At 43.9% G+C, this 23,948-nt stretch overlaps 1 protein-coding gene across 1 annotated transcript; it reads left to right on the top strand.

The window, feature by feature from the left end:
- Window positions 1-1,428: 1,428 nt before the first annotated feature.
- strap (serine/threonine kinase receptor associated protein) lies at window positions 1,429-21,606 on the top strand. The gene is made up of 9 exons (XM_056277845.1): window positions 1,429-1,845; window positions 2,112-2,247; window positions 10,118-10,199; window positions 10,573-10,645; window positions 12,051-12,150; window positions 12,448-12,585; window positions 13,327-13,463; window positions 15,369-15,518; window positions 20,313-21,606. Exons 1-9 carry the CDS (start codon window positions 1,734-1,736, stop codon window positions 20,372-20,374), a joined length of 990 nt encoding a protein of 329 aa, XP_056133820.1. The 5' UTR covers window positions 1,429-1,733; the 3' UTR covers window positions 20,375-21,606.
- The last annotated feature ends 2,342 nt before the right edge of the window (window positions 21,607-23,948 follow it).

The following is a 23,948-nucleotide window of genomic DNA, read 5'->3' as shown; positions in this document are numbered from 1 at the left end:
CCTTCCTAGCTGTCTCCATCACTATTTCTGCAGTGGTTTTCCAGCCATCTGGCAACCCTTCACTACCACCCAGTGCCTGTCTTAACTCCTGCCTGAACTCCACACAACAGTCTTCCTTCTTCAACTTCCACCATTTGATCTTCGGCTGTGTCTTCACTCGCTTCCTCTTCTTGGTCTCCAAAGTCATCCTACAGACCACCATCCGATGCTGCCTAGCTACGCTCTCCCCTGTCACCACCTTGCAGTCTCCAATCCCTTTTAGATGGTGCCTTCTACATAAGATATAGTCCACCTGTGTGCACTTTCCTCCACTCTTGTACGTCACCCTGTGTTCCTCCCTCTTCTTGAAATATGTATTCACCACAGCCATTTCCATCCTTTTCGCAAAATCGACCACCATCTGTCCTTCCACATTTCTCTTCTTGACTCCATACCTTCCCATCACCTCCTCATCACCTCTGTTCCCTTCACCAACATGTCCATTGAAGTCCGCTCCAATCACCACTCTCTCCTCCTTGGGTACCCTCTCCACCATGTCGTCCAACTCATTCCAGAATTCTTCTTTTTCATCCATCTCACACCCAACTTGCGGGGCATACGCGCTGATAACATTCAGCAATAAACCTTCAATTTCCAGCTTCATACTCATCACTCTGTCTGACACTCTCTTCACCTCCAGCACGCTCTTGACATACTCTTCCTTCAGAATTACCCCTACCCCATTTCTCCTCCCATTCACACCATGGTAGAAGAGTTTGAACTCACCTCCGATACTCCTGGCCTTACTCCCCTTCCACCTGGTCTCTTGCACACACAGTATGCCTACCTTTCTTCTTTCCATCATGTCAGCCAGCTCTCTCCCTTTACCAGTCATAGTGCCAACATTCAAAGTTCCAACTCTCACCTCCACATGCCTACCCTTCCTCCTCTCTAGCTGCCTCTGGACATGCTTTCCCCCTCTCCTTCTCCTTCGCCCAACAGTAGCATAGTTTCCACCGACACCCTGCTGGTTAACAGTACCGGTGGCGGTCGTTGGTAACCCGGGCCTCGACCGATCCGGTATGTAAGTCTTATTTATGATCCGCATATTTGATTTGGCAAAGATTTTACGCCAGATGCCCTTCCTGACGCAACCCTCCGCATTTGTCCGGGCTTGGGACCGGCACTAAGGATGTACTGGGTTGGTGGCGCTAGAGAATATACGTATTCATTTTTTCCCGTTTTTTTTCCATTGTCCCCTGCTGTATGATTTTTTTTATTTATAATTTATTTGTTTTTTTTAGATGTTTACGTTCTCCTTGTAATTATCTCCTTAACTGGATTTAAATAAAGTTTGGAGAGAGAAAAAAACAGACCCGCTGAAGGCGGAAGTAATCCCTATACCGGAAGTGAAACGTCCGTGTTTATATCGCTGGTAGCGCCGCCGACTGCACGCTGCTAGTTAGTTGCAATGTTGTAGCTATTAGCACGGTCTTCCTATGCTGGGAGGGATACTCTTTGTTTTAGCTAGCCTACAATCTTGACTCTCATTCCTCCAAACTTGCCATCATCACGTAATCGCCCGTCAACGTTAGTCGCCTTACAAAACTCTGTCTGGTTTCCTCGGTTTGCTTGTTAACTGGTAAAAGACAAGCGCCAGGTTAGCTCCCCGTTAGCGCTGCGGCTGTCTCGTTCAGTGCTCAATTGTCGTTAAAACGGTTGACACGAATTGACCTCCGCTCGGCTGTTAGATCATGGCTATGAGACAAACACCACTCACCTGTTCAGGCCACACCAGACCTGTAGTGGACCTGGCCTTCAGTGGGATCACCCCTTATGGATATTTCCTCATCAGTGCCTGTAAAGGTGAGTTGTATCATGAGTTCACCTGGGCCAGACTTTCGAGTGTATAGCTAGCCGTGGCTCTTAATATTGACGTTGTTGCTTTCATACTTGTGTGAATCTGTGTATTTGTATTGATTGACATTGTAGTCCCTTGTTGGGAGACACCTGTTGATCACAGCTCATGAGGATGGCAGCTGGACCTTTCACAGCTGTCATCAGTTACCACACTTGATTGAATCTGCCACAGTGTGCGGTGATACTATGATGAACTCTTTTGCCTCTCTTAGATGGCAAGCCCATGTTACGCCAGGGGGACACAGGGGACTGGATTGGCACGTTCCTGGGTCACAAAGGCGCTGTCTGGGGTGCTACTCTGAATACAGATGCCACCAAGGCAGCCACTGCTGCGGCGGATTTCACTGCGTGAGTAGATGAGTGGACTCTGCAAGTCTGAAAGACAAAATTCAAACTTGTGCCCCACATAAGAGGCATCACTATCATTTAATATCCATCCGTATTGGTCATTTAGTCATAATCCTTGCTTCCTCTTGTTTAATGGGAAAGAACAAATAATAATAATGAATTACCTGTGATGGCCTGGTGGCCTGTCCAGGGTATCTGCCCGCCTGCCGCCCAATGACTGCTGGGATAGGCTCCTGCATCCCCGTGACCCTGAGAGCAGGATAAGTGGTTCGGATAATGGATGGATAATGAATTACAAATGGAACAGTGTCACATAATTCGGGTGGTTTAATTTGTGTTGTTCATCGAGATATGGACACACTTTGCCAAACATCAAGATCTTCTCTAAATTGTTTAGGTCCTCTGAAATTTAGACCTTCATATATGATTCAACAGCTTGAATGGCGGCACGGTGGCCCAGTGGTTAGCACTGTTGCTTCACAGCAAGAAGGTCCTGGGTTCGAACCCCAGGCCGTCCCAGGTCCTTTCTGTGTGGAGTTTGCATGTTCTGCCCGTGTCTGCGTGGGTTTCGTTCGGGTGCTCCGGTGTCCTCCCGCCATCAAAAAGACGTCCATGTTAGGGTTAATACTCCTGCCTGTACCCCTGACCAAGGCAATAGGAAAAAGAATTGGAGTTGGTCCCCGTGCGCTGCAGCAGCCACCTGTTCCTATACAATAGGATGGTTTAAATGCAGAGAACAAATTGCATTGTAACCGAATAACTGTACACCGACAAAATAAAGTGGCTTTCTTCTTGATGTCATCAATCTTAGGGAAAAAAAACAGTTGTCTTTCACCAATTTTCCTTTTATTCCAGCAATATCTTACAACAAGCAGTTGTAGTGAACAGTGTGTGTCACTTGAAAAGGTTTACATTATCTTAAAGGACTTGCAGCTTAGGAGACGATACTTACCATATTTACCGGACTACAAGTTGCACGGGACTACAAGTCGCACTCATGAAAAAAACATGTTGTTGCAAGGAAAAAAAACATACAAGTTGCTTCGGTGTACAAGTCTCATTTATATGATGGTACAATAACAATGCACGGGTCAGAGTTTTTTAATACCCGCACCCACCCAACCTGTTCTAATAGCCAAACCGCACCGCCTGACCCACTAAAACATGCATTAATTAACCACTCAAACCCAACCCGCAAACCTTCAAATTTAGCCCAGTCTAGCAAACTGAGCAGTGTTGCACTATTTCGTTTTTGGGCTGTTTGCCCAGCAGAATACACTGATGGCAAGGCATAGACCACTGTACCTTAGCTTAACAGCTTCAGGGTCTAGGCTACTAAATAAAAACAGACAAATTGTTCCAAATGGTCTTCTTTTATTGTTGGATAGCAGCAAAACAAGTAACCCTTCATTAAAGACATGAGCTCTGTCTCTCTCTTTCTCTCTCACCTACACACATACACAAGCCTCTTCTTTCTGACCAAAATAAGAGTTTTGGCAGTGTAAACAAAAGCTACAGATACCACTTAGGAGGAAAAAGAAAAAGCTCAAAACTGAAGCCTCAACACTCTAAAACACATGCATTGACCAAAACCACGATCGCAAATTGATGATAAAGTTGTGTGTGTGTGTGTGTGTGTGTGTGTGTGTGTGTGTGTGTGTGTGTGTGTGTGTGTGTGTGTTTGAGAGCGGGAGAAAGAGAGAGAGAGCGAGAGTGACGGAGGAAGAGAAGGTGGCCTAGTAATGCAGAGCCTAGCCTACTGCGCACAATAGCTCTGTTGTAAGTTATTTAGGACTTAGTCAGTGCATTGCTTTGTCACTTTTTTTGACCTGCCCGCCTGAGCTCATATTTTCTAGTAAACTTACCTGAACCCACCCGACCTGCACATCGCTATGGTACAGTATTTTCAGTTGAGTCACAAGATTAAACGGTGCTATCAAGTGTCCTTAGTTGAAACACAGCATATTCGTCCCACAGAATTACATTGTTGATCCATCCATCCATTATCCAAACCGCTTATCCGAACTGGGGTCGCGGGATGCTTGAGCCTATCCTGGCAGTCATTGGGCGGCAGGTGGGGAGACATCCTGGACTAGTGGCCCTTCAGCCTGGCTCTGGATGCTCTGTTTTATTTATTTATTCATTTATTTTAATGACGTGTCCCTGTGATGGATTGTATAAGTCGGTTTGGAATATAAGTCACAGGACCAACCAGATGAGTAAAAAAAACGGCAATTTATAGTCTGAGAAATATGATATGTCAAGTTTACCAGAGGAACTCGTTACTTTGGAAAATGTCCTCATGTTCTTCTTAGTAAGTCATTTAGTCTAGCTAACATTTAAATATTAAGAATATATTGATCCAGATTTCATTGAATCAGTTTAATCGAGTATTCATTTATTACCCTTCGGGTTTGTTGTTATTGACCGAGCGCAAAATATTTTGTTCTGGACGACCAAACGGCTCCTCCTATTCTGTCTTGAGCCCTCCCCTCCTGTTATTAACATCAAGGATAACAAAACATATCGGAAGAATGGGTGCTTTTTGCTAAATATTGTTGGAGCAGCCTTTCTATATACAGATATGTAGTGTAGCTACATGTTCAACTACCTGGACCGTATATAGAAGTGGGTTTGAGTGGTGGCGATGTATATTTTATATTTAACATTTCTTAACTATGTTACAAATTATTTCTAAGTAAAATCAACAATCTATTGTTTGAATACCACTTTGGTGAAAGCCCTCAATTGAAAGTTGTGCATAGCTATGTTTAATATGAAATATTTTGGTAATTGAATACCAAAAGTAAAAGCACATGATTTGGTAATTGAATACCAAAAGTAAAAGCACATGATTTGGTAATTGAATACCAAAAGTAAAAGTACAAGAGCAATGCCATTTTCACAATGGAAAATATTTCATATTGGATGTGCTTAAGCTTTATAAGACAGGATTACTGGTCCAGCTTTGCAGACATTTGTTTAATTACATTTTAGCTCGTGTTAATTAAAAATATAGATTACATAATTTCTGTAATCTGGTTGTGTGTACTCATACACAAAACAGGTTTTCCTCCATAGCAGTATCTCAATACAGCAGCATAAAAAGAAATTTGCTTTGAAAAAGAGTCAAAGTGAAAGCATCCTTGAAATGGAGGTACTCGGATAAAAGTTAAAGTACAGGGAGTCCCCGGGTTACGAACGCCTGACTTATGAACGACCTTACTTAAGAACTGACCACTGTAAAGCCTATTAGTTTAAGAAATTGGGTTACGCACAATGGTTTATACAAATAAACAAATGGATGGGCTACTTTGCGTGACGCTCAAAACACTGCCTGCTTTAGGCGGTTCGTCGGCTCGAGGGAGAACAACGCCACGCTGTCGTCGCCATTTTACAGTGCCTTGCAAAAGTATTCAACCCCCTTGACAGTCATCACTAATTTCTGGATTATAAAAGATACTCAGACATCTGGTCCTGAACAGTATTATTTCTGTGAACCCATAAGCTCTAACAGCATGTTCCCAAAGCCAAAATAAGTTGTGTTTCACAGACTTTTTGTAAATAAATTAAAAACTAAAATATAGTACTTGCATAAGCATTCAACCCCCACATATCAGTACTTTGTAGCATAACATTTTGCTGCAATAACAGCCATGATTCTCTTGGGGTAAGTATGTACAAGCTTTGCACATTCTTGCAGGTTGGTGGGATGGTGCCTCTGGACTGCGATTGTCAGTCTGTGCCACAGATTTTCAATGGGGTTGAGGTCCGGACTTTGAGTTGGCCACCCCAAAACGTTCATGTTTTTGTTGCTGAGCCATGCCATTGTTGCTTTAGCTTTGTGCGTAGGATCATTGTCCTGCTGGAAGGTGAACCTTCTCCCAAGCTTCAGTTTTATGACGGACTGCACCAGGTTTTCTCCCAATATTTCCCTGTATTGAGCGCCATCCATTCTTCCCTCAGTTTGAACAAGGTTCCCAGTGCCTGCAGACAAAAAGCAACCCCATAGCATTATGCTGCTGCTGCCATGCTTCACTGTAGGGAGGGTGTTTTTTAGGGCATGAGCAGTGTTAGGTTTGCACCACACATAATGCTTTGAGTTTTGGACAAAAAGCTCAACTTCCGTCTCGTCTGACCACAAAACCTTTACCCACATCCTAACAGGGTCTCTCTCATGCTTGGTAGCAAACTCCAAGCTTGCTTTTATATGCATAGTTTTGAGCAACGGCTTCTTTTATGCCACCCTCCCATACAGGCCAGATTTATGGAAAGCCCGTGATATGGTTGACTCATGCACATTTACTCCAGTTTCAGCCACTGACCTCTGGAGGTCCTTCAAAGTGACTGCAAGATCATCTGGGGCTTTCCTCACCAGCCCACGTCTTGCTCGGTCACTTAGCTTTGAGGGACGGCCTGTCCTACTAAGCATCGGGGTGGTGTGATACAGCTTCCACTTTCTGACAATGGATCCAACAGTGTTCTGTGGGACATCCAAACACTTGGATATTGTTTTATATCCCTTTCCCGCCTTCTGCATTTTAATCACTTTGTCTCTTACTTCAGTATTGTGCTCCTTTGTCTTCATTTTCTGATGGCGTTCACGCCCGGCTAATGAACTTTACACAGTGCTTTTTATACCCATAAACAAGACTGTTGTTACTTGCATAACTTACAGGTGCACACTAATTATGTCCAGTTGTGTTTAACCTGAGTTTGTTTTAGGAATAATTTGTCATTTGTGTAAACTTGGAGCTTTCAGAGCACAAGGGGTTGAATACTTTGCAAGGCACTGCAAGTCGGATCGCGTAAACATTTGTGGCGAGCCGGCATGGAAGAATGAGTCAAGAGGCAGAGATCTCTTTTTAATCGCAACTCCCACCCCGTGCCCCATACACCGCACAACCCCGGGAGTGCTCTTTTATTCACACTGGCCAGAATGGACCTGACAACATAACAACCCCCCCCCCCCATGTTACAAGTGGCGACATCAGTCTGAGTCACGGTCCTGCAGTCAGTCAGTCAATAAAAGGTATTCGACTTAGTCTGAGTTGAACACCCAAACAACACAACACAAAAATAACCACAATGTGAACACCACATCATAAAAACACACTTTTAACTGTACCACTAACAGTCCCATCAGCCATTACATTTGCCCAGCACAGAGCCGCCGACAGTCGCAGCAACCGCCTACCCTGGTCCCCCGGGTTGCTATACATTGTTGTGTGCATTGTGTTTTCACTTAAATTGTTTGTGCGTTTACCCTCGTAATCATGGCTTCAAGGCATATAAATCGGATGCAAGGGATGGTGATGCATCGAAGAAAAGGAAAACGGTCACGATTGAAAGGAAAGTGGAAATAGTAAAGCGTTCAGAGAGAGGCGAAATGCTCATCATTTTTTCATTTGCCCGGGGAGGCGAGCCCCCAGCGGGTTCTTGTTTCTGGTGTGAAACGACCGGCCTCCATCGGTGGGGAATTTGAAATGTAAGAAATGTTTCTTTAATGTTTTTTATACCTATTTTATCTATCTCACTCTCTCAGTTATAAATGCTGTATTGTAGTTAGATTTATTAATTTTACTGCATTATTATATTTATGTTTTAGGTGAAATATATACTAAGACAAACATTTGACTAATTGACGCTAGATGTGACCTGTACTTAACTGTTGAGACTTGCATACAAATTCGAACAGACTCAAAAACGAAGCTCGTTTGTAATCCGGGGACTTCCTGTACTGCAAAGCACCTCCAGATTTTAGAACAACACTCATGTAATAGAGCTTAGTCATGGAGAATTTTTGCCATTAATCAGAGATCCAGAAAGATTATGTCTGCTCTCCAGAGCAGCCGCGACAGTGATGATTTTGTTTGTAAGGCAGGAATCATAAGCTCTGAAGGCATAAGGTCGCTGAAGAAAGAAAGCCACCTCATTTTGTCATTGAGCAGTGGGCAGCTGCAGTGCCTGGGGACCATCTCCACTTCTTCTTTCCGTTGCCTTGCTCAGGGGCACAGACAGGAGTATTAACCCTAACATGCATGTCTTTTTGATGGTGGGAGGAAACCGGAACACCCAGAGGAAACCCACACAGACACGGGGAGATAGGGATGGGTATCGTTAGGATTTTATCGATACTACTACTCTTATCGGTACTGCTTATCGGTTCAGTACTTTATCGATACTCTTATCGGTTCTTTTTGATTATTATGCAAGAAAAAAAGACACTTAATTAAGAACAGAATCGACATTGCTTTATTATTCTATTATATAACTTTATATAGATATAAACAAATATTATTTATTCAGCAGCAACAGCAGCAGCAATGTTTTAAATGCGTCTGAATTATAGACTTTATAATCAACATTCAACAACAACAAATAAGATAAAAAGTAGATAAAGATAAAGAAAAAAAATATATATATTAAAAATATTTTTTTACAGCAAAAGGCTAACGGAAGTTCAAACAAACAAGAACCTAGAACATTATCCTAACAGTTCTTCTGCAGAAAAATCAACATATCTGCCTTCTCCGGCAGGAGTCGTGATCTCTCCTGACTTATAGTGTCCCCGGCTATTAGCCTAGCTAACTCCGTATCTATGGCTTATATATTTGTAGCTAAACAATTAGCTAAGCAATTATATTTTATTTGTTGGCCTATTCGTAATAATTCGTTATTAGCCTAGCTAACTCCGTATCTATGGCTCATACGGCTTACCTGCAGTGGACGTGGATGGAACACTGTGAGCAAAGCAGTCGAAAACTCCGCATTTCCGCAGATTAATACCATGTTTTGACAAAAGATGTTTCGACAGATCGCTTGTATTGCCACCCTTACTGGCAAATGATTTGTTGCACTTGTGGCAACGAGCGTTGTTGTCATCGACTTTTGAAAAATATACCCAAACTTTTGAACGTTTAGTTCTCTCCGCCATGATGAGCCCTTGAGCAGAGCTGTCTGTGCGTGTGTGAGCGAGTGTGTGTGGAGCACAGCACAGCCCCGCCCCTCGCGCAGTAAGAGAGAGACAGAGAGATGGAGAAAACGGCGAACAAGATTATGTTCGCGATGTTTAAATTCCTCGAAAAACACAATTGCCACAATATAAATCTCACTCCATGATTTCTCGAGTACCTACCGACTACCGATAGTAGAACCGAAAACGTCGGATCTTAAAAATGCTCCGGTTTTTACTAATTTAGAACCAGTACCCGTTTAGAACCGGGTTTCGGGGGGCATCCCTACGGGGAGAACATGCAAACTCCACACAGATAGGACCTGGGACGGGGCAACCGGGTAGCATAGCGGTCTATTCCATTTCCTACCAACACGGGGATCGCCGGTTCGAATCACCATGTTACCGAGTTGGTTGGATGTCCCTACAGACACAATTGGCCGTGTCTGTGGGTGGGAAGCAGGATGTGGGCAAGTGTCTTGGTCGGTGCACTAGCGCCTCCTCAGGTCGGTCGGGGCGCCTGTTTGGGGGCAGGAATAACGTGAGCCTCCCACGTGTCCCCCTGGTGAAACTCCTCACTGTCAGGTGAAAAGAAGCGCCTGGCGACTCCGCATGTATCAGAGGAGGCATGTGGTAGTCTGCAGCCCTCCCCGGATCGGCAGAGGAGGTGGAGCAGTGACCAGGATGGCTCGGAAGGGTGGGGTAGTTGGCCATGTACTATTTGGGAGAGAAAAAAAAAACGAAAAAGAAAGGACCTGGGATGGCTTGGAGTTTGAACCCAGGACCTTCTTGCTGTGAGGCAACAGTGTGAACCACTGGGCTACTATGCTGCCCTTTTTTCTTTTTTTAATAAAAGGTCACTGTGGATGGATCAGTTGTTTGTTATGATCAAATCACAACTGCTCTGCTTTACAGAAAGGTATGGGACGCTGTGAGTGGAAGCGAGGTCTTGACACTGGCACACAAGCACATCGTAAAGTCAGTCAACTTCACTCAGGTAGGTGGGATGGATGGATGTGGATTACAGAAACACAGCTGCACCTGTCTGGTTATTGTGTGTCTGAGTTACCGTGAAATAAGGCCGTGGATGTAATTAATTTCTTTTGTCATATCAAGTAACATGTATATCACTGTTGGTGGTGAGTGTACCGACTAACTGGCTTGTCTTTCTTTTTGACTAAGAAGATTCAGAGGAGTACAGGCCAACATGTTCAGCAGTAGGTATGCTGCTACTGCAGCTTATTCAGGGGGATGTACTTGAGATAATAGATGATAAAAACAAAACAAAAATGTGGAAGTGTGTGTGTGAGTGTCGTCAGCTGTGTGTGCTTCTCTTCATTTTTCTCTGTTTCCCTCCATCTCTCCCAAAGGATAGCAACTGTCTGCTTACCGGGGGAAATGACAAGGTTTTGCGTATCTATGATCTCAGCACTCCAGAAGCAGGTGAGGGATTTTTTTTTAAATCAGGAATCAGGAACACTTTATTTGTCAAAGTGAAAACATCGTTTCCCCCAGCCCACAGCAGTGCAACACAAAGACAAAAACCCATATCCAAAAACTACAAGAACTTTTAAGAACACATACTAACTAACACATTAACACTAGCCCATGCAGAACTGCCGGTCTGCATGGGCTAGCGGTTAGCTTAGCCTGCCCCGCTTCTACATCCTGTCAGACCGCCCTCAGTGCTTCCTCCTTGGGCGCAGCTCCAAGCAGGGGCCGTGGTCCTTGGGCCCACTGGATGCAGCAGTCCAGGCTCCCCCAGCCGATTCAACGCCAGCTCTCCCAGCCAGACACCCTCAATACGCCTCCCCACATTCCACACGACGACACCAAAAACACCACAGTCAACACCAGGCGAGGCTGCCGCCAGACCGCCCTCGGTGTTATCGGAACTGCCGGTCTGCATTGGCTAGCAGTTAGCTTAGCCTGCCCCACTTCCACGTCCTGTCAGACCGCCCTCGGTGTTACCTCCTCGGTCACAGCTCCAGGCAGGGCCGTGGTCCCTGGGCCCACAGGACATAGCAGACCAAGCTCTCCCAGCCGATCCAGCGCCAGCTCTCCCAGCCATCAAATGACGACAAAACTTAAATGCAGGTGTGGACAAAGACACTGCATGGATGGTACTGGATGAGGCCACCGCAAACGTGAATTCATGCTGTCATCTTCCCACACCGGTACTGGGTGAAGCCGCTGCAAACGTGAATTCGTGCCTCCATCTTCCCACACTGGAAGTGGAATTCCCAGTTGTCTTAATTTAAGTATATACTTTATCATCACATCAACTTTACAGATGTGAGGAATTTGTCTTTGCGCACCAGAGACATGAAATACACAAGACAAAATATTAATCAGTTATACAAGAAACCCTCCCTTCATACCCCATAAACATGAAATAGCCTGATCAGCATGATCTCCATAGATAACGGCCATTGAGAAATCGAATTAAAAAAATTCTAGTGGAAGATGATTTTTTTTTTTAACCAATACAGTGATATCAAGTTGATTTATGGTTCTCTGTTGCCTATACAAAAAGGTTAGTCTTTAAACAAAGATCACGTTTAGCCTACACTGTAAAATGTGTGCTGTAAGACATGCTGCAAATTCACATTTTTCATTTTTTACGTTCATTATGATAACATTTCTAATGTTTTAATTGTCATTTGCATTATGTTTAAGATTCTACTCCTACAAATTTACTCCATTTCTTTACTGTGCGATTTACATACAAAAATTCCCAATTTTTTTATCTGAGGTAATCTAACCATGTGGAAAGTTAAGCTGGAAAAGCATGATACAGTTATCGTTATTTTTCTCTTATGGTCATCTTCCCTCCTGTGTCTTTCAGCGCCACAGGAGATCACAGGCCACACCGGGGCCATAAAGAAAGCCCTTTGGTGTAACGACGACAGTCAGATCCTCTCTGCTGCCGAGGACAAAACCATAAGGTCAGTGGCGGCCAATTTTGACTCCCTAAATCTATGCAGAACTTGGGAGATATCCTCAGGGTTGACTTAGCCCCTGCTAGGGGGCGCTGTTGCCCCTGAGAAAATGCATGGTAGCAATGTTGAGAAAACTAGGGAGGAATGATGGATAAGTAAGACAAATCTCAGGCATGACAAGTGTGCATGCATTCATTTTGTGTGTGTGTGTGTGTGTGTGTGTGTGTGTGTGTGTGTGTGTGTGTGTGTGTGTGTGTGTGTGTGTGTGTGTGTGTGTGTGTGTGTGCCCACATATCCATCCAGGCTGTGGGACAGAAATACCACAGAGGTTGTGAAGACACTGTCGTTTGACACGTCGGTGAGCAGCATGGAATACATGGCCGAAGGAGAGATTCTGGTCATCACTTATGGCAGGACCATTGCTTTCTACAATGCCCTCAGGTACATGTCAGTCTCATCACACAGACATGGGTGCTGCCAGGAATTCTGTGGCACCTGACAAGATGTGATTCTTCCGCTCCAAACCGGAGATGTTTCTTATTTAGTATGCTGTCAAGAGTCCTCTCTGAAGGGCCTCTTATTGCTTCGAGACCCCAAGAAAGTACTCCCACATTCCCCCTCTTTTGAGCACCCCTGATTTTGGTACAAAACTAAAGTAATCAGGTGGCGCAGTGGTTAGCACGGTCACCTCATAGCAAGAAGGTCCTGGGCTCGAACCCCAGAGTTGTCCAACCTTGGGGGTCATCCTAGGTAGTCCTCTGTATGGAGTTTGTATGTTCTCCCTGTGTCTGCGTGGGTTTCCTCCAGGTGCTCCGGTTTCCTCCCACAGTCCAAAGACATGTAGGTCAGGTGAATCGGCTGTACTAAATTGTCCCGACGTGTGAATATGATAGACTTGCGGCATGTCCAGGGTGTCTCCCCGCCTGTCACCCAATGACTGCTGGGATAGTCTCCAGCATCCCTCGGCCCTAATTAGGATAAGCAGTTTGGATAATGGATGAACTAAAATAATCATGAGTTGTCCTATTGACAGCATTACATTCAATCAGTAGAAAGGAAAGTGAACATGAAACATCACCCAGACAATAGATAGACATAACCAATGTCTCTAAGCAACATCCAACGTCTGTGTGTCTCTAAAATATTGTTGAGTCCCTTGCGTGTTATGCTTTGGTCTTCTAGCCTGGATCTGATTAAGACTGTTGAGGCCCCAACATCTGTCAACTCGGCGTCCCTACATCCCGAAAAGGACTTCTTTGTGGCTGGTGGGGATGACTTTAAACTCTACAAATATGACTATAGCACCAAAGAGGAGTTGGGTGAGTTTGCAGGATGGGGACACATGTCAATAAAAAGGGCCTTCTCGAGGCATTTATTGTGTTCAGAGTGGTTTTTGCTACACCGGTGGTGATGGGCAGGGCAGGAAACCAAGTTTGTTGCCCAACAGCAAATGTTTGTCATCCTAATTTCACAGTTTTCTTTTCAAGCGGCCTGCTTTGATTTAAAAAAAAAAATGTTTACTTTTAAACACAATAGGATATCTAACAATGACTGGTTATAAGTAAAAAAAATGTCTAGTGGGTAGGCAGACATCTTTTGACTGTTGTCCAGTGTTAACTGTAGACACTGGACACCAGTGTTGATCGGGTATGCATTCCATAACATTCATTATTATCTAAGCTGCTGAACCTATTCTACATCAGCCCTCCCACTTTCTTTTTTCCCCCCGTTTTTCTCCCCAGTTGTACCCGACCAATTACACCGCTCTTCCGAGCTGTTTAGTCGCTGCTCCACCCACTCTGCCGATCCAGGGAGGGCTGCAGACTACCACATGCCTCCTCCGATACATGTGGAGTCACCAGCCATTTCTTTCCACCTGACAGTGAGGAGTTTCGCTGGGGGGATGTAGCGTGTGGGAGAATCACGCTATTCCCCCCAGTTCCCCCACCTCCCCGAACAGGCACCCCCCGACCAACCAGAGGAGGCGCTAGTGCAGCGACCAGGACACATACCCACATCCTGCTTCCCACCCGCAGACATGGCCAATTGTGTCTGTAGGGATGCCCGACCAAGCTGGAGGTAACACGGGGATTCAAACTGTTGATCCCCATGTTGGTAGGCAACAAAATAGACCGCTATGCTACCTGGACGCCCCAGCCCCCCCACTTTGAGAAACTTGATTCCAGTTTTGGAAAATATATGATTTCCTTAAATTGGAGTATTTATGGAATGCAACTTTTATTTGGCGTTGTCAGTTTCTCTTCAATCCTATTGGTGAGGAACAGGTTTGACATGTTAATGTCCAGCATTTGGTAGGAATGTTGCTGAGGTCAACAAGGATTTTTTTTTTTAATTGCACACCCATTTGCCCTTGTGGATCCAACCATGTCTGTATTCTTAATGCCACTTTGTTTAATCAATTGCATTATTCATTAAAATCCTTCTGGAGTGCTAGAGCTATGAGACTTGTCTTAACGTGCCAAACTAGTGACAAATCTACTTCAAGGAGGCACCACAGATGTCAAAACCTGGGGTGTGTCAAGTTCAGTGTCAGACTGCTGTATTCTTCATGAATGCACTTCTGGAATGGACTTAAGACACGGAAAGGGATGAGGGGTGGGCTAATTTAACCAGGTAAACTGCAATGAATCAGGTAGTTGTCAAATATCAGTACCAGCCAAGCGTTTTCTTGTTTAAAACGGCACAAAGCTGGTAATATGTCCGAAAAGACACGTGTTGTTTTGGTGGCTACAACTTAATTGCAGCAGTGGATTGTTGTCTTTGTGAAGTGGGTTACATTGAAGTCTGAAATGGTTTGAAAATTGCTCAAAAAGTTTAAAAGAAGTGTAAAGAAATATCGTTATTCAATCTCAATACCCACACAAACCATTTTCTGTGGTTTGTACGATATTTGTTGCTGTGCTGAATACACTGTCTGCAGAGTGATACGGAAAAAAGTCGATGACAAATCCCCATGAATTATTTTGAATGCTGACAGAAATCTTAAATCTGTCAAGAAACTCAGACCTGAAAAAAATTTATTGTTTTAGATTGAAAAGTGCATAGCAAAAACCTGCAAGTCATTCATTTTACTGAACAAAAATTGGTTGTAGTGAGAAGTTCGTTATAGTAGTAGATTTCAGAGACACTTGTATATTTATAGTTCTCAAGTTCTACCTTTCAATCTCGCCTGCAACACTGCTGTTTTCTTCCCCTGCTTGCAGAATCCTACAAAGGCCACTTTGGGCCGGTCCACTGTGTGCGCTTCAGCCCAGACGGAGAGCTCTATGGCAGCGGCTCCGAGGATGGTACACTCCGACTGTGGCAGACTGCTGTGGGGAAAACATATGGCCTCTGGAAGTGTGTCCTTCCCGGTAACACTGACACCGCATGTTTGAATTCTGTGTTTGATTGCGTAGTACCTGCTGATCATAGGGGTCCTGACAAGAGTCTGGAAATGTATGGAGAAGAAAGATTGGATAAATTCCAGGCCTTGACAAGTTTGGAAATTGTAAAAAATTGTGACGTTATGGCGAAATGTTTTGATAATTGTAAGAATGTTCTTTACGTTCATTCTTGATGTACATAGGACAACTCATTTTCTGTGGTTTAAAATCTTTTGCCATGTCACGTCTCATGTTTGATAAGGAGAATAATGATCAACGGAGGAATGCAGCATAGCTAATAGGGATTTGGTAAAATGACTGTTTGTATGAATCATATTGACGGTTACAGTCTGGTAAGAAATGTGGAGTTCTGAAATTAGGACTGCCGATTAACCTTATGAGTCAGCTGCTGCTGTATATAAAAACAGCAGTAATGTCTATAAAGCCTTTTCTCTGTTTACTGAAAATACCAGGATGTAATTAGGTATTTACAGAAAGTTAAATCAGTTCATCTGGACACAATGTTTATTGAGAGAGAAACATTTTATCACTCATCTAAGTGACCTCTTCAGTCTCAACTGACTGCAGGTATCCTCACCCTTATAAACAATACAATGGCATAACGACCAAAAACAACGGTTGGTTTCATCTGCAAATTGCCATGAGCATTACTAGAGTTACAATGGCCATGTGTACTATTCATAGAGGATCAGGGAATGATTGCAGTCACAGCATTGTAAGATGGTGACAGATGTACACTTAGGCACCCCCCCCACACACACACACACACTTGGTTCAGGCATGGTCGTTCCCTCTTCACATAGATGGCCTCTTTGACTCCCCGTTCAAACCAGCATTCCTCCCTATCAAGGATGTGCACATCCTCATCCATGGAAGAGTGGCCCAGTGGTCTGTAGATTGGTGTAGACTGCGAAGTCCTGGCCAGATGCGTTAGCTCTTCTGTGATGTGCCATCCTCTTGGCTAGTGTCTGTTTAGTTTCCCCCGATCTACAAGTCATGGCAACCCTCCCGGTACTTAACAGTCTACACTATGAATGAAGACGTTTTGTCCAACACCAAAGCAAATTACTGTTGTGACATTTGGCTGCAAGATGGTCAAAGCTCTCCAAAAGTCACTGGAGTGCTTTGAGATCACTGGGATATACATTTAAAAGACTTCCTGTTAGAATTCAGACACGTGGTCCACTTCAGATATTGCTTACGTAATTGACCTGTTTAAAAATGGATTCAAATATTAAAGCATCTGAAGTATTCTTGATTTTTAAGAGATATAATTGGCAAGATGCCATTAATAGAATGCTCCCTTGTCTTTTCCATATATTGTAAATGCATTGAATTGATTTTTTTGCTACAACTAACATGAACTAAACTTCATAGCTCTGTTTGTGCCAAGGGACACAATCCTTGGGATGGACCAATTTCTGGCGCAGCGTGTTTTGGGGTTTGGATGCAACTGGGGTTTGAATGCAACTGAGATGCGGTGTGTGGAAAATACACGTCTCAATTGGAAACATATGAACTCACCACTGGTTTGTGCTTAGGCAGCTGTTGTCCTTCTCCTCTCTTTGATCAGCTGGTGCACTGTTTGGGCATCTTCCTGGCTTTGACAAATGCCCAGTTAGGATAACCACACTTACACAGGGCCTGTTTAATGTGGGATTTTTCCCCTTCCCCGACCGCTGTGTCGGTGGGGACATTGTCAGTTCGGTGGTACAGCGTCCCGAAGACTCCTAGTTTGTGCTCCAGTGGATGATGAGAGTCAAACCTACTAACTAATAGTGTTTTTAACAGTTGCCAGTCTGGTTTTAGAGCACTTCATAGTACCGAGACAGCTCTAGTTAAGGTCACTAATGACCTACTGCTGACTGCAGACAAAGGTGACTGCTCGATTTTAGTTCTTTTAGACTTACGTGCTGCCTTTAATACAGTCGATCACAACATCCTCTTACATTGCTTAGAGATTTGGGTTGGCATCAAGGGTTCGGCTCTTAGCTTATTACACTCTTACCTCACCAACAGAACTTTTTCTGTTGTTCTGGGTAACTCTACATCCTCAATGGCTCAGTTGAGTTGTGGTGTCCCTCAAGGCTCAGTTCTTGGCCCCCTTCTCTTTTCTATATACATTCTGCCTCTTGGCCTGGTCATTTAAAATCACAATGTGCTTTACCATTTTATTCTGACAAAACTCAGTTATACATGCCACTAAAACCCACATCTTAGTGCAAATCTCACAACTTGCCCCTCTGATATTAAATCCTTGATGTCCAAAAATCTTCTCAAATTTAATAATGATTAGTCTGAGGTCATTCTGTTCGGTCCCGAAAGTTCCATCAGTCCTTTCGTTACTAATCTTGGGGGTCTGTCGGGTAGTCTTAAGCAGGCTGCTAGGAATTTTGGGGTAATATTCGATGCTAACCTCAGTTTTGATAATCAAACATGTTGTTCAGTCATGCTTTCTCCAGCTCAAGCTAATCTCCAAAATTAGGTAATTTTTATCAATTGCCGATCTGGAAAAAGTTGTACATGCTTTTATCTATTCTCGGCTTGACTATTGTAATACACTTTTTCTGGTATCAGGAAGGGCTCCCTCCACCGTCTGCAGTTGGTACAAAATGCTGCTGTTCGACTCATTACCGGCACAAAGAGGCATGACCATATCACCCCTGTGCTTGCCTCCTACACTGGCTCCTTGTTATATTTCGAATTGATTTTAACATTTTATTGCTCACTTTTAAGGCTTTAAATGGTCTTGCTCTTACATACATTTCAGATTTATTGACCTGGTATACACCCTCTCAACCATTAAGAACCGCAGATGGAGCCCTGCTGGTTATTCTTAGGTCTCCATTTTTTACAAAGGGTGATCGGGCTTTTACTCTTAGAGCCCTCACACTATGGACCTCTCTTCCTATTGAACTAAGACAAACCAAGTGTAGCTTCTTTTAAATCTCATCTGAAAACTTTTATTTTTTATGAAAGCTTTTACAAATGCTTGATTTTTTTTTTGTTTATTTATAGTTTTCATTTTTTCTATTCCTTATTTGATCTTACTTTTATTTTTGCCTTGTCTGGTTTTATTTCCTTTTTTGGGATTATTTATTCCCTTTTTACTCCCAGATGTACTTGGCCAATTACTCCACTCTTCCTAGCCATCCTGGTCTCTGCTCCACGCCCCCCTGCCGATCTGGGGAGGGCTGCAGGCTACCGCCACATGCCTCCTCCAATTCATGTGGCGTCACAAGTCGCTTCTTTTCACCTGACAGTGAGGAGTTTGGCAGGGGGACGTAGCACATGGGAGGATCACGGTACCCCCCCCCCCCCGAACAGGTGCCCCGACCGACCAGAGGAGGCGCTAGTGCAGCAACCAGGATGCATACCCACATCCAGCTTCCCACCCACAGACACGGCCAATTGTTTCTGTAAGGGATGTTTTATCCCCGACCAAGCCGGGGTGACACGGGGATTCTATCCAGCGATCCCAGTGTTGGTAGGCCGTGGAATAGACCGCCACGCCACCCCGACACCCCCAAATTTTATTCTTTGTAAAGCACTTTGTAACAATGTTTTAGAAAAGTGCTATATGAATAAAGTTGTTGTTATTATTAAGTACTGATCAGTATGTTTTGGTTTACAGTAAACATCAACAATCAAATGTCCCCATCACCAACTGCAATCTCACAGTCTAAGAAGGCTAACCTGTCATTTATCACATCTTCCCTGGTGAACTTGATGTGGTTGTCCACAGAGTTAATATGGTCGATGAAATGTGTTACGTCCTGAGATTTAATTTTAAACCAGTTGTTGTCCACAAATCTGAATCAGTGGCGAGTTGGTGTCCCTGGATAGGACATCAGAGCCCTCTGATGTCCTATCCAGGGACACCATATATGCTTCCTCCATATACAAGTTGGCCACTACAGGTGAGACTGGGGAACCCATAGCACACCCATGCCTCTGCCTATAGTACTGCCCCCTGTATGTGAAGTATGTGGACTGAAGAGACAGCTTCAGGAGCAGACACTTGGTCAGTGTTAAGAGTCGTCATATTGCTACGGGTGGGGTCATTTTGTAATTTCATATGGACTACCTCCACTGCTTCATCAACAGGAACACATGTAACTGATCGTTGTTTTGCCACTGTGTTGTTTATAAAGGTGGGGATACCTGCAGTCAGTTGAGACTGAAGAGGTCACTTAGATGAGTGATGAAACATTTCTCTCAATAAACGTTGTGTCCAGATGAACTGATTCAACTTTCTGTGATATTCTCACCTGGATTATTGAACATGCATAAAGACATAATTAAATATTTGATTAAAAAAAAAAGGTGAAGTCTGGCTTTAAAGATATGATTTCCCACAACGAATAATCTTAAAATTAACTAAACTACACGAAACAGTAATATTGATCATGTCAATGTGAATCAGCACCGGCTCTTCAGTGTATCAAATATCGATTATTGGGGTTGGATTGTTTTTTTTTTTATTATTATTGACAATCATACTGTTAATATTTTTGCCCCCAACACGTTTAAGGTACAGTTAGTGGAGGGTACTTTCTTCTGCCAATTTCAGCTACAACTGGAATGTATGCATGCACTCGGTACTATAGTAACAAAGCCTCTTATTAACCAGGGTTCATATGGAGTTCTTTGTTAGCTCGGGTCAGTTTACTCACTCGTGGAGGTAAGCTTCAGTAATAATGTACAGTTAATCACTGTGCTGTACCGACTTTTTATGATTGTTTGTTTTCTTTTAATCAGAGGACCTGGGTTCAGAGAATTCTGAGGTGCTGTACAACCCAGCCCCTGAAGTCAAAGCATGAGGAGAATCTTCATGACATGCCTGGAGAGGAAGAGCGTGAGGAGACAAGATTTTTTTTAATCTTTTTTTCTTTTTCGGAGTCCTCATACCATCCAACAACTACATCCCTCCCCAGCAGAAAGAAAAATTGCTCATGGCACAGCTTCATCGAGAAACGATGTGGATGTGATGATGGGTGTCTCTGTAGTCGACCAGTGCAAAACACGCACACACACGTCTCCCATGCAGGTTATGAAGCAGTCACACAGTTTAGGTTATACACACACACACACACACACACACACACACACACACACACACAGAAGCACTCACAGAGAGTACATGTTCCACACACAGATTACAGGTCCAATATGTAACGTGCTTGCCGCACACGCACAGACAAACAAGCGCGTGTACACACTGAAGCTTTCATATAGGTAGAAGGGGCTCATACGAACACACAGAAGCACTGAAGCAGTCATGGACTGGGAATGGGCAGCAGACACACAGCTAGATTAAAGCAGTCATACAGACAGTATTACCTCTAGAGTAAAGTAGTAGGCCTGTGGATTGCCATGTCACATCGCCATGTGCTTTTTATCTGATCCAGCCCATTTGTCAGTTATATTAATGCACACACATACAACGCTATCCTGATGACAATTAGCTCTGTTTAGGTTTCAAATTAAGGTCCAGAATGGACCAGAGAATCTTTTTATTTGTTTTATTTTATGTGAATACTCGGTTACAAAGAGGAAGATAGTGAACTTAGTTCAGAATGGTTTCTTTTTTTGAAGGTATCACTTGAGCATTGTTGATCTCAATAAAAATCTCGTTTTGTAACAAACGCAAAGGGAGGGAACGGTTAGATTTTCCACCCCATTTTGGTTTTTTATTTGTTGGGAGTCCAGTAATGAAACAAATGAACGCATTACTGTTTTATTTATATGTAATGCACAAAAAAAAAACCATGAGCATACATAAAGACAGTGATTGTAGTAGTTTTTTTTAAATGCATCAGTGTTTAGTGTTGCGTTCATGTGAGTTGTGTGTTAATGGGGCGGCAGCAGTGAGTTTTTTTATTTTAGTTAAGTTATAGGTTGGCTATTGAGTACTTTAATATCCTGCAGATGACTATGCGTATACTGAACAGCTTCAGCCAATGTGATTCAATTAACATTCAGGTGAGTGTTGTGAGGCTTTGCCTAAAATCATAAACTCACTGCAAACTTCTTGGTTTAATAAAGTTATGAAAATGAATGAATTTGGCTTTTAGTGTTTTAACGTGTGTGTGTTGTGTTTGTGTTTTTTGGGGGGGGGGGTTAAACTCTATGGCTCAAACCACAATCATCTTTATTTGGTCGTATATGTTTGCGCATACATGGAATTTGACTCCAGTTAAGTGGCTCTCGATGTACTTGCATAGAATTAACAGCACAACAATCTTCAGGAATATATTTACAAGGAATATCTATTGAAAGGGGGAACGGGAAGGCAATGGTGCAGAGTACAAGGATGCTGGAACAAATATGTTAGCAGGTTACTTATTTACATGAGGAAGGTGGACATGACAGAATATGCATGTATACTTACAATATACAGTATATACAGTGTACTTAGATTTATTATTCTCTGTGGATTGTCACCTTGTCGTGGCGGAGAAGCTTGGGTGGTCCTGAGATCCTGAGAGCAATATCGTCTGGAGTTATGCTCCTGGTAGGGTCACCCATGATGGTAAGGTCAAAGGGGAGGTCCCTGACAAAGAGCAGTCAGACCAAGACCTCAACGGTGGAACAGGCGGAGGATGATGGCTGACTTTAGGGAAGCATCACAACGGCTGGGAAGGCGGATGAAGGCTGCAGCAGAAATCAGTCCCCTGTCATCCTGGGCTCCATGCCACTGGATCCTGACCCAGATCTGTGAAGGACCGTGTGGTGGCTGCCTGTGCACCAGTCTCCCCATGTAAAAGTCACGCACAGGCATCCTCCAGGGAGAGGACAGCCATACTTGCTTTAAGAGACTGCCGATGACTATGATAATGATGATGATGATGAGATTTATTATGAGAATGTTAAGTGTTCACCAGAGTGACAGCCTGTGGAAAGAAACTTTTCTTTTGTTTGGTTGTTTTGGCATAGAGTGCTCTGTAGTGCCTACCAGAGGGGAGGAGTTGTAACAGATTGTGAGCAGGGTATGATGGGTCAGCAGTGATGATGCCTCATGTTTCCTGACTCTGGAGATGTGTAAGTCCTGAATGGAGGGCAGGTTGGTACCAATGATTCTCTCTGCAGTCCTGGCTGTCTGTTGTATTCTGCTCCTGTCCTGTTTGGTGGCAGATCCAAATCAGACAGTCATGGAAATGCAGAGAACAGGCTGGATTATTACAGAGTTGAAATTAATCAGCTGCTCCTGAAACAGGGTGAACTTCCTGAGCTAATGGCGAAAGTACATCCTCTGCTGGGCCTTTTTGATGATTGTGTCTATGTTAGACATCCATCTTAGGTTCTGGGAGATTGTGGATCCCAGAAACTTGAATGTTTCCATAACAGACACAGTGCTGTTGAGTATGATGGGGGGGGGGGGGTGTTGGGGGGCTCTTCCTGAAGTCCACTGTCATTTCCACAGTTTTGAGCGTGTTCAGCTCCAGGTTGTTGTGACCACACCAGAGGGCCAGCTGTTCAACGTCCCATCTGTATGCAGACTAGTCACCGTCCCGGATTAGGCCAAAGATGGTTGTGTCGTCTGCAAATTTCAGGAGTTTAACAGACGGGTCTCCTGAGATGCAACCATTTGTGTAGAGGGTGAAAAGTAGATGGGAGAGCACACATCCCTGAGGGGTGCCAGTGATTGTCTGGGTGCTGGATGTGATTTTCCCTAGCCTCACCTGCAAGGAAACTTGCAAATAAAATTGACTTGACTTGACTTGCGTATGTCCCTGGGGAGTTGAGGTGTTGCAAGATGTAGTGCAATCCCATGATGACTGCATCATCCATTGGCCTGTTTGCCCAGTAGGCAAACTGCAGGGGGTCCAGTAGGGGGGCCTGTGGTGTCCTTCAGGTTGGCCAACACCAGTCTCTCAAAGGATTTCATGACCACAGACATCACGGCGACGGGCCTGTAGTAATTTAATGCTGAGATATAAGGTTTCTCTGGGACCAGGATGGCAGTGGCGCTTTTGAAGCAGGAAGGGACTTCACACAGCTCCAGTGATCTGTTCAAGATCTGTGTTAAGATGGGGGCCAGCTGGTCAGCACAAACCTTCAAGCAGGAGGGGGACACGCTGTCTGGGCCTGATCTTCTGTCCCTGGACCCGTTGTTCACCTCAAATGGGGGGTACTGCCAAATTTTAAATCCCCTGTAGAACATGTATTCAATTAAAGTGGACCTTGATGATTACATTTGTGTTTTAACATGTGCTTGAGAGAACTGTGTATGCGGGTTTTCATTCCAGCCCAACATTACACCAGTTGACTTCACCATTGAGTCCTCAGATGGTTGGAATAAAATCCTCCAAACAACATAGCTCTCCGTGCCACGTAAAGAAACCAAGAGGAGCAACATGCTTGATTGTTTTGTTATTTTTTTGGATTATCAAC

The sequence above is a fragment of the Lampris incognitus genome, chromosome 3 (assembly GCF_029633865.1).
Source record: "Lampris incognitus isolate fLamInc1 chromosome 3, fLamInc1.hap2, whole genome shotgun sequence".
NCBI classification, from domain to species: Eukaryota; Metazoa; Chordata; class Actinopteri; order Lampriformes; family Lampridae; genus Lampris; species Lampris incognitus.
The sequence above is the reverse complement of the archived record's forward strand: the minus strand, read 5'-3'. Positions and strand labels throughout refer to the sequence as shown.

Coding starts and splice junctions, on each gene's coding strand:
- strap (XM_056277845.1), top strand. CDS start 1,734: ATGGCTATGAGACAAACACCACTCACCTGTTCAGGCCACACCAGACCT. Junction 1,846..2,111: donor CCTCATCAGTGCCTGTAAAG/GTGAGTTGTATC, acceptor TGCCTCTCTTAG/ATGGCAAGCCCATGTTACGC. Junction 12,586..13,326: donor GCTTTCTACAATGCCCTCAG/GTACATGTCAGT, acceptor TTGGTCTTCTAG/CCTGGATCTGATTAAGACTG.